This window comes from Emydura macquarii, unplaced genomic scaffold (assembly GCF_026122565.2).
Source record: "Emydura macquarii macquarii isolate MOO-44397 ecotype Brisbane River unplaced genomic scaffold, CSIRO-AGI_Emac_v2 contig_3512, whole genome shotgun sequence".
NCBI lineage: Eukaryota > Metazoa > Chordata > Testudines > Chelidae > Emydura > Emydura macquarii.
In genome coordinates this window covers 44,248-55,048 of record NW_027133649.1, presented here as the reverse complement: position 1 = coordinate 55,048, position 10,801 = coordinate 44,248, and the positions used below count along the sequence as shown (strand labels likewise).

Sequence of the window (10,801 nt, the reverse complement as noted above, 5' to 3'; positions counted from 1 at the left end):
GTTTGAAATTTTCTTCTCTTCTATTGTCACCCCAGCAGCCGGTCAATGTTCGAGGACCTGCCTGTCTTCTGGATGGCAGCACGAATTGACGATAGAGTCTGGCATTTCCTTTGATGTGATCCGGTTTATTTACCAGGAATCTTGAAAGTCAGAATCAAACAGCAGCAGAGAGCTCCTCTGTTCGCAGTCCCGAGCCTGCCTTTCCAGCCAAGACTCTGTGCCCAAAAAGCTGCTTCCCTCAGCTGTCTCTCGGGGCCACGTTCCTGAGCATCTATGGTGTGTCTGCCGGATTTTTATCTGCATCTGCCTTGTTTCTCTCCCTGGGTCTCTCTGTTTGGGTCTTGTCTTCTCCCAAACAGAGAGAAGTAATGGGGCCATGTGGTTTAGACAGGCAACCTATCACCATGAAGTGTGGTTAGGCAAATTAAACAGCCCCTGACAATCGCAGATCGAAACCAAGAGCCCGCCGGTGGGAAGGCCGGGGGCCGTGGGCTCGTAAACAGACTGCTAATTTCCTGTAGCAGAGGCACTGTGGCCTTCCTCAGAGCCTGGGACCGAGGAAGGGTCGCGATGCCCCAGCTGGGCTGTGCCGCCCGCTTACACGTGGTGGAGAACGCGGGCAACCACCCTGTGACCAGAGGGAGACTGCCCGCTTGGATACTCCATTAACTCCATGACGCCAGGGACCGGCTGAGCAGTGCAGTACAATAGGTTTATGAAGTGGTCGGCCGACCACCAACAACAGCAACAGGTGGCCCAGCTGCAGCAGCAGCAGCAGCTGCTACAGACACTAGGCACACAGCAGCAGCAGTTGATCCAGGATTCGGGTGCCCAGCAACAGGAGCAACAGGCCCAATTTTTCCCGCCTGCTCTCTGGCCACCCTAGGCAGGGCAACAAAGGCGTGTCAGGAGCAGAACTGGGACAATGTCACCCAGGAAGATTTACTGGCAGCTCGTCCGATCCGGCTGAAATTTTTGGTTGGGGTTTCTAATTTTAACCCCCCCCCCCTCCAGCCTCCATCCCACAAAAAGAAGGGAAGATACTTTTCATGACATTTTTCCCCCTTGAATCCGGTCCAGGCGAGGTGTTTGTAGGACTCATTAGGAATCCCCTCTGGCCTCTTTTGGACCAAAGCAACCATTTTCGAGGGGGCAGAAAAGTGCTGCTGAAAATGATTCGAGGCCATCACAAAAACGGGAAAGGAAAGTGTCTTTAGCCACTGAGACACACCTGCCAGTCTCGCAGCCGTCGAATTCAGACCGGCCACCTTCCCAGAAGAGGCTTTACAGACCCGCAGAGAGCTGAGCTGCGGGAGGCGATATCTTTTATAGGGCAGAACCAGCTCTTTCGCCAGCGGGAGTGGGGCCGATGAAAGACATCGCCTCAGCCGCTTTGTCTCTGTGCTGTCCTGGGACCCGGCGACCCGGCTCTCAAGCTGAAACCTCCAGCCTCTGACGGGGCCTCGGCCAGCTTTTAAAATCACGCGCATCAGGCAGCACAAACAGGGATCCGATTTATTGATCGGCTTTGCTGTGAGTCCATCCCGCAGCGGTGGGGCTTCGGGCATGGCTGTATAGACTTATCCCCGGGGAGCTAAGTGAGGATTGGCACGCCTGTTTTGCAGAGGAGAAACTGAGGCTGGTTGCCAGGAAGGGGATTGTTTAAGGTTAATCTTGAGCCTTTCTCATAGTTTTCCTGCTCCAGGGGACATACACGGAGACCCTGGTGAACACCCTCGGGGGGACCCATCACCTTTGCAAAAAGCAACAGTGCCTTGAGCCATCCCGTCGCAGACCAGGGGGCCCATGGAGTTACTCTGACAAAAAAAAAATAACAGGTTTGGGAGCTGGTTTTTTGCACTGTTCCCGTCACCTGTGCTGCTGTACAGACAAAAAGACAGACAGACAGATAGCTAGATGGGGAGAATGGGGGGATGGGAGATGGGAAGAGACCGATCGATTATTTGTCACTAAAACAGTTTCCAACCTGTTCCCTTTTGTCCCGGAAGTTGAACCTCTGGGGTCTGACCAGCCGCTTGCCCAGGCAGCTTTTCTCCTTGCGGTTCCCTTTGCAGCTCAGCCCTGGCCAGCGGGGACCCCTCCATCCCCGCGTGGGTTCATTCCCCGCTGCCACTCCCCAGCTCCCCATTCCCAGGGCCCAGCCTAGCACATTATGCACCAGCCCAGCCTTTGTCTGTGGAGCCGATTCCCCCCGCGCCCGGCGGACGCAGCGGCTGCGCTGGATTCACGGCTCGGGTCGGTCGCTCATTCCCAGAATCTCGCTTGTTTTTTTAACTTCATTTTTATTCATTGCTGGCTACAAAGCAGCGAGTGAGATGCACCAGGCCGCTCAGCAGTGCGGGGAAGGGGAGGCAGGATGGAGAAGATCAGCGCCCTCGACTGATCTGCCCTCAGTGCAGCCTTCGTGGAGTTCCCTTCCCACCAGCGAACGCCCGCTGGCTTGGCCGGTGCTGGGACAGGGTGTTTGCAGCGGGAGGGGCCACCCCGGGGTGACTAACCCGTGGGACAGGCCCAGTGAGGACGGGGTTTTCACACGAGTTAGCAGGGCAGGGACGGACGAGGATCTCCCATGAACAGCCCGTCGACCAGCTGACAGAGGGGAGAGCTACAAACCCCCGTGTCCTCCTCAGCGCTGGGCTCTGTCCGTCACCCTGCGGGGAAGAAACCAGCTGTTTCCCTAGCGAAGAGGCAGGTTAAAGGCTGGAATTTCCAAGGGAGCTGACGGGAGCCAGCCTTGAACCCAGCTCCTACCTCCCCTAGGCTCACGGGTTGGGCGCTGCCTGAGCAAAGCGATAGCTGGGGGGGCTCGGCCTGAGGGGGGTTCAGCAAAGCAGGCTCCACGGCTGGGCCTCGCCAAAGGACAGAAGCGGTGCAGCTCCGGCCCCTGCAGCGATTCCTGGCGGGGCTCAGGGCTGCAGCTTCTTTATCTCTTCCTGGATCCAGGGGACGAAGGTGGAGACTCTTGTGTACACCGCGGGGGGGTCCCCATCACCGGATCCATAGGAGACGATGCCCTGGGCTGTTCCCCTGCACACCAGGGGGCCCCCAGAGTCACCCTGAGAAATGGAACAAGAACCAGATAAAGACCATCCAGCTGTGGGCCCACCTGTCTGCATCACACCCTCCCGTCCCCTGTAGCCTGCCTCATCTCTGCCCCCTCCCTGGCAAAAGAGCAGCTATTCTCCCATTCCTTTGTACAGCACCGAGTGCAGGGGGAGACCTGCCCTTTGATCTGTGCTTGGCAGCCTGTTTGCGACCCCAAAACACTCATAAATCACAACCATGGGTCAAGGGGGGCTTGAAGCCAGGAGGAGAATCACCTGGGAAGGGTTTTTGTCCTTGCTTGAGACCCCTGCACACAGCATCGTGTAGCTGTTATAGTCACTATATGAGCAAGCATCATCTCGCATCACCACCACGTCCACCTCCTGCAGCGTATCCGAGGTCTTGTTTCTTTTTGCGCTAGTCCAGCCCCAGCCAGCGACGCTGCATTTTGTCCTGGGCTTTAGTTTCTTGTCAGCGCGGGGCAGGGGGATGGTTTTCACCCATTGGGTCAGCTCCGCTTTCCTCTTCAGCTGAGACATGATAAGACTGATGACGATCAGAACGAGGGTCGCACAAAGGGACGCAGAGACACACCCCACGCCCACGAAAACACATGGCCAGGAGGTCACTGGGGGTAGGGGGATGGGATGGGGGCGGGGCCTGCAGCAGTGTGAGGTCACAGGGGGAGGGGTAATGGGATGGGAGCGGTACCTGCAACAGCATGATGTCGTTGTTATCAGTTTCTTCATCATATTCCGGGTGCGGGATCTTCACGCGAGTGGGGATCACCTGTCGGCTCTGTTCCTGTTTGTTCTTAATGTTGTGTGCCCCCAGATACACTGTGATCTTGCTGTGAGAGCCAAGAGCAACGCGTGGGGCGTTAGGGGCAGGGTGTGGAGCTGGCGGAGGGGCACAGGGACAGTGATATGGGGGGACTGGGCAGCCTGGGGCTGTCAGGCCGAGATCTCGGACTCAGCTCCCGGCCTGAAAACCTTCCCCCCAGTGCATGTGTGCCGGCTGCCATCCGGCCCCGGGGCTGGGCACTGGCTGGCTGGGGGGTGGGAACGGGGCACAAGGGGCCTTTCCCCTCTAGGGGCGCCAGCTTCAGCACAGAGTCCCTGCCCCATGGCGTTGGGGGTCCCAGCTGGTGTCTGCCCCAGCCCCCTCTGCTGCTCCCCTGAGCGCCTTCGCTGCCCAGTGTCCTCCTGGCCCCTGGGTCTCAGATCCCTGCACCCCGGGAACCCCCCCGGCTAGATCGAGACGGGGTCTGTGCCCGGCTCCCCCAGCCCAGAGCCCTGCCCAGCTGTCCTGGGGCTGGGAGCCCCCCGACCCTGATCTGCTCCTTCCCTGTGACCTACAACGGTGTCAGAGCTCCTGGCCACCCCATCACCTGCTAATGCCCGACCTGCCCCCCATGCAGAGACACTTACCCTTCTTTGCAGTGAGCGGCCGTCAGCACGAAGTTCTCCGACACCAGGAACCCTCCGCAGACAAAGCTGCTCTTTCCACGTTGTATTTCCAGGTAGGCCATGTAGGGCCTGGAGTGGGGCCGGGCTTCCCGTCCCCCGATGATCTCACCTGGGGAGCAACCAAGTTAACATAAAGGGCCCCATCGTCTCCCCGGGATGGGCTGGGACTGAGCTGCCTGTCCCACAACCTCAACCCGCACCCTCAGTGATGCTTTTCCTGGGGGATCCCTGTGCCTGGATCCCTGCCCTCTGCCCAGCTCCCCCCCCAGACAGGACGCCCCGTGTGGCCGGAAGGTGAATCTAAAGCTCTGCCATTGTTGGGTGGAGACTCACTGTCAAATGCACTGGAAGTGGGTTAGTGATCGCACGGCCTGAGTTACCGGCGTTGGGGGCCGGGCTCACCTAGAACGCCACTGACATCTCACCTGCTCACATTCCACCTTCTCCATCAACCCACAGTTACAAGCCAGGCCTCCTCCAAGGCTGACCCTCCATCTGCTTTCCAACCACTAATTGGGTTTTCTAGAAAATGAACATTTCCCCAGAATGTGTCCCCTCGCCCCAAACATTGCAGCGTTTTTCTTGGAAAACTGATGATATCCCCGGTTTTCTGAACCTTTAAGTTGCAAATTTGTTGGGTTTTGGTCGCCAATTTTTTTTTTTTTTTTTTTAACTTTTCGTCACGCTAGAGACTGAGAAGGATTGGCAAGATGTGCAACGGAAATCTGCAGTTTTCCATCCATTTAGCCCCGATGCATTCGCTGCCCATAACCCATAACTGCATTTACTTCTCCGAATGCTACCCACATTGCCAAGGTCTACGGCAGCATTATACGCACACTTGGCTGGTCAGAAAATTTGAACTAACCACGGATCCTCTAAAAACACAATGGGAGGAGGAACTAGGCCAATTATTTTCTGCTAACTAAGTGGAAACAAATTTTCGCCAGCGCTCCAGCCTGCTCCTTGGACCTACATTTAACCTTAATTCAGTAGAAAATAGCCTGGAGGATATGTTGGACCCGTGTTCAAAACAGGCGCTACTAAGTCAGACAAATATTGGTGCTGAACTCAGCAGGTGGTTACTTAACCAATATGCTCTGGGAAATCTCCTAGACCCGTGGGCTTTGGGCGGAACTGAAGTGGAGACGTCATTTTTCCCTATCAAATAAAATTTCAACCAAATGGGTGTTAATTGGAAGTGGAATAAATCTGAAGGACTTTGGCTAAGCAGAGAACTGATAATGGTGAAAGGACTTGTACTACCAAATCAGAAATACAAAAAGTGACCAATAATCAAAGAAGATTGGAGCACAGACCTCATAAACTTCAGAAGAAATGTAGACCATTACAGAGATACCCCCCAAAAGTTGTTGAAGATACTTGCCTGGAAGTATCTGAATGATCCGTTCAAATGCATGGGCCCCCTTCATCTCCCCCTCCTCTCCACCCACTTCCTTCCTCTCCCCATCTCTATCTCCTGCCTCTGAATTTTCCTTCTAGTCTTTATCAGACTTCAGTAATTTTTCTTTTGTTAGAGTTTTATAAGTATCTTTGGTTTGTGAATTGTGGAATACAATAAGGGATTGATATTCTAACCATTCATATTGCAGATTACTAAATGTTTCAAGACTAGTGAAGGAGAGGTAGCAAACACATAATATCTTATGGGAAGTTTATATAGTATGAAAGGTTCATGTATATTATGTTCTGTTTGTTTTCTCACTCTCTCCAGATGTCTTTTAAAAAAATTAATAAAACGTGAACAGGAAAACAAATTCCTTTTGGGGTTTTCAAGGAAAAGTAGAAATTTCCCGTGGAAAATTTTTCAGACCAACTCTGAACGAGTCTTAACCCAGGTGGATGAAACCAAAACTCGACATTCGGTGTAAAGACAGCGGGGTGGAGGGGAGAGAAGGGCAAGGAAGAACTAGTGAAACTGAAGGACAGAGCTGGCACATGACCGAATGGGGATAAACTGGGCAGGGATGGATGGAGCTGGAAATGAGAAGGTCTCTGTCCATCAGAGGGATGTAGGACTTAGGAAATGCCAGCTGCACATTCGGCTTTAACCCCGCGCAATCCCCATCTGCAGACACTCGTAGGGGTTGAACGTAGGGTCTGTGGGGCTAGCTGGCTCCTGGGAAGTTTTGACACTATAGGCCAGGTTGAAATCAGTATCAGGGCAGCCACATTCAGAGCTGACCCACTCGAATGACAGATCTGGTTTGAAGTCATTTTCATTAAACCCATGCAAGTCTGTGAGTTGCTCAGAGCTGAACGTTTGCAAAGACGACTCAGGGATGTTGGTTTGGCTTCCAAATCAATGAGGGAGGTTGGAAAATCTGATGCCGTTATTTGTATATGGTCCCCCGTTGTGCTGCACACGGCACAGACCCCAACCAAGATCAGGGCCCCCCTTTGGGACGGTTGCAGCACCAGCCCTTCCCTAAAGACCTTCAGTTTAAAACAACAGCACAGACGAAGGAAAAAGAAGCTAGAACCCCGACTCCCAGCCCCCCACCCCACTCTAATCTATAGACCCCACTGCCCTCCCAGAGCTGAAGAGAGAAACGAGGCATCCTGGCTCCCTACATCCCTCCTCTAACCATTATACACCACTTCCCTCCCAGACCTGGGGATAGAACCCAGGCGTCCTGATTCCAACACCCTTACCCCTCCATGACCACTATACTGCACTCCTGTCCCAAGGCTGGGGATAAAACCCAGGTGTCCTGGCTCGTGGCCCCACTTAAGATCCCCTGAGCCTCTCTCCTATTCTCAGTCTCTCTCTCTGTCTCGCAGGGGCTTTATCTTGGTACCAGCTCCACAGCTCAGGCTCCCTCACCCACACCTGCAAACCCTTCACTAGCTGGTTTTAAGAGGCCACAATTGCCCTGGCAAATGCATCTGACTCTGGGGAGGAGCTGGAATTTGCACAGAGCCCAGAGAGATCCCAATTCCCTGTCACTCACCAGCCCCAGCCCCGGGAGGCAGAAGAAAGGTCACAGGCAGCAGGATGAGGATCAGCATCGTCACCGTCTGGGGAAAATGACAGTGCTGATGCCTCCACCCCGGGGGATTTATAGAGCGAGCAGCAAACCCCAAGTCACGTACGCTCCGAGTTCATGCAGGGGCCCACAGAAACCTCAGCCTGTGGCTGCTGACACGTCGGGGGCAGGTGGGAGGGAGCTGTTGCCTGGAAAACAACCTCCCTCTGGAGGCAGAAGCTTAGTGGGAAAGACCCTCTGGGATAGGGCGTCTCCTCCCCCAGAACATCTGGGAGTAGGGGCAGGAGCCCCACACATCTGGGGCTGGGTTCCCCTGCATGTCGCCCGGCTTCTTTGTTCCAGCATCTCCTCCTCCAGAACATCTAGGAGCAGGGCTAGGAGCACATCTGGCGCTGGGTTCCCCTGCACCTCGCCAAGCTTCTCCGCTCCAGCAGCTCATCTGTGGGGAGTGCAACTGGTGCTGAGTCACCCGCTGGCTCGCCTCGGCTCCACACTTCCTTCCCAGCGCACGTCTCAGAGCAGCGAGCAGAGGACAGGGCCCAGAAGCCACAGAGCCCCCTGAGAAATTCTCCCAGAGGATTGGGGAGCTCGGAGTCCAGCAGCCGGTGGGGACTGACAGGACCCGGGGAACAGCCCAGATACCAAGGTTACAACAGGAGAACCCTCCATTCTCTCCTGGGGGTGTCCTCCAACTCCCCACGAGTGGCATCTTCATGGCCCATATGAGGAGATGCTAGGCTCTTCCCGCGCCCATAGCCCCGGGCACATGGTACGGGAGAAAGGATGGGCCCCCAACATCTGCGGATGCTCAGTAAAATAGTAAAAGTAGTCTGCTCTAAAGCCCCTCAGGGGTTCCACACAGGCACGGAGCCCAGTATGGCCAAGCTGGCCCGTTAAAGGGGCACGTCTCCTTTAACTCAGTTTCTGCAGAGGGTCGTTGAGCGTCAGATACAACATTTCCCCAGCTGCAGGCCTGTCCCCCACGCCATGAAGTGCACCGTTTGGGCTTTCTGACCTCAGCCCCTTCCGTTGTCTCCCCCACGGTGGCAGGAGACGCCTGGGAAGGATCAAAGGGCCAGGTTCCCACCCGCAGAGGAGATGAACTGGGGTTGACCACAGGCCCCCGCAGCAACAGGCGGGGAGAGAGCTGAGTGTCTTGTGTCGGCCGGGGGGATGCATGTTCCACCCCACCTCTGCTCTGCTCCAGCTGTGCATGGAGACAGAAGTTGCAGGGCCCCAGATCCAGTTGTGCACAGGGGGGCATGGATCAGGCCCAGCTGTGCCGGGATCCAGGTAGAGGAGAAAGCCCAGCTATGCAGAGCCAGACCCTTCCGCCAGCACCCACGGGGAGATATCCAGAAAACCACACAGCAGAGAGTTTGACCCTGAGGTTTCCTGTCTCCCCCTCCACCACCCAGCCGTGTCTATAAACCCCATCACCTGGGGCTGTGTGAGAAGCACCTTCTCCTTCCTTGATCTGGTGCAGACAATGCTCATACTGCTACTGCTGCCTGTGGGCATTCTCCCCCCCTCCCCCCGGGAGGACGTGGTGATGACGGCAGCTCATTGTAACCGCAGCCAAGAGTAAGAAACATGTCATCTGCATCCACAGTATTGGCCCGTCTGCAGCACCTGCTCCCCGTCTATCTCACAGCAGCATCACGGTGCTGCTGGGCGCCCACAACGTTGCAACAGATGAACCCGGCAGGCAGGAGATCCAGGTACGTCAATGAATCCCCCACCCAGACTACAATGACGAGACGTTTGCAAATGACATCATGCTGCTGCAGGTTCCAACCCCTTTGCATCACCCCACCCCCCAGTGACATCACACTGCTGCAGGTACCTCCCTCATCGCATCGCCCCACCCCTTGTGACATCACACTGGGGCAGGCACTGCCCCCATCCCATCCTCCCACCCCCAGTGGTGTAACACTGCTGCTGGTACCGCCTCCATCCATGACCCCACCCCCAGTGACCTCACACTGCTGCAGGTACCGCCTCCATCCCCGTGCCCCACCCCCTGTGACCTCACACTCCCAGGACAGTTATCTCACTGGAACTTTTTATTGTCTCCTGGCAATCTCGTGGCAGCTGGCCCGGAAATCACAGCGGGATGAGTGCGTGACAACTATCTCCCTGCCAACATGTGGGGACAGAGGGAAGCCAACAGCCCAGTGTAGTGTGGCTGGGTGGGGTCTGATCAGCTTGGAAAGGCGCACCAGCACCCTCCACGAGGTGAACCTGACGGTGACGGAGGACCGTGCGTGCAGGAAGAAATACGGCCCTCGACCATGCTGTGTGTGGGCAGCCACCAGAAGATGAAAACAGCATTGAAGGTAAATTTCCTATTACCTTTGTGGTTAGCTCTTCTCAGCTATTCATAGCCATGAAGATCACTTCATGGTGATGGCTGCCCTCTGATGTAGTGGTCCCCACCCAGGCACGCGGGGTGCAGTTTGTGGATCTTGATGTTGCTCCCTTTTCCCAGGAAATCACTCGCCTGCAGGTAGCAGCCCAGGTCGGAGCGGATGATGAAGCTTCCTCTGTCATTGTGAAAGACGTCGGTGCCACGGGAGTCCTTCCGAGGGACCAGTGACCCAGTGATTGGCGTGAAACCCTAGGGTGGGGACAAATGGGAAGGAAAGTGCGGGGAGGAGTTGAGAAGAGGATCAAGGCAGCTTGAGAAAACCACGTAGGGTTGGATGGGGGCACATCAGGGGACTTCTCTGTTTCTATCCAGGGGAAAATGTTTCAGTGACCCCGGGAGTGAATCCCTCAGGACCACGACGGCTCCTCCACTCTCAGCCCCATGGAGCGTCGGCTGATATGTACCGGCTGGGGTCTGGCCCACTGACATCAATGGAGCTAGGGACCTTTGACCGTAGCTCATCTGATCTTTGTGAATCTTTAATGCTAGAAAACACCCCCAGCTCCAACAGTGCCCAGGCACCTGGGATAGGAATGGGGCAACCCTGGGATATTTCTGCTCTGACATTTCCTCGAATTGTCCTGAGCCTGCAGCCCTATCTCCAGGGGGTGGGATTGTCCTGAAGGTGGGAGAGGTGGGGAACGCCCAGGGTCCTTCCCCTGGAGTTCCTGCCTTGCACGGGATCCCACTTACCACCTCTGGTCTATTAGACTGGGCCATGTCTCCTCTGTCTCACCCTGCAAGTCTGACGGGGTGCCCTGCGTGGAAATAAAGAGGTGAGAAAGTAGCAAGGAGATGCTGACGTGACTTATGAGGAGAGGCTG

At 55.6% G+C, this 10,801-nt stretch overlaps 1 protein-coding gene across 1 annotated transcript; it reads right to left on the bottom strand.

Annotated features, from left to right (window-relative positions):
• Positions 1-2,927: 2,927 nt before the first annotated feature.
• On the bottom strand, positions 2,928-7,640 carry LOC137145116 (mast cell protease 1A-like). Its single transcript, XM_067535734.1, has 5 exons — positions 7,511-7,640; positions 4,497-4,644; positions 3,778-3,916; positions 3,342-3,596; positions 2,928-3,077 (listed from the first exon to the last, which is right to left on the bottom strand). The coding sequence occupies exons 1-5, from the start codon at positions 7,566-7,568 to the stop codon at positions 2,928-2,930; spliced, it is 750 nt and encodes a 249-aa protein (XP_067391835.1). The 5' UTR covers positions 7,569-7,640.
• Between the last annotated feature and the right edge of the window lie 3,161 nt (positions 7,641-10,801).

Bases quoted from the DNA above. Each gene is read 5' to 3' on its own strand.
- LOC137145116 (XM_067535734.1), bottom strand. From the start codon at position 7,568: ATGCTGATCCTCATCCTGCTGCCTGTGACCTTTCTTCTGCCTCCCGGG. The intron at 4,645-7,510 runs GTGAGTGACAGG...GTTGCTCCCCAG, and splicing joins GCCTCCCGGGGCTGGGGCTG to GTGAGATCATCGGGGGACGG. The intron at 3,597-3,777 runs GTACCGCTCCCA...ATCATGTCTCAG, and splicing joins ACGACATCATGCTGTTGCAG to CTGAAGAGGAAAGCGGAGCT.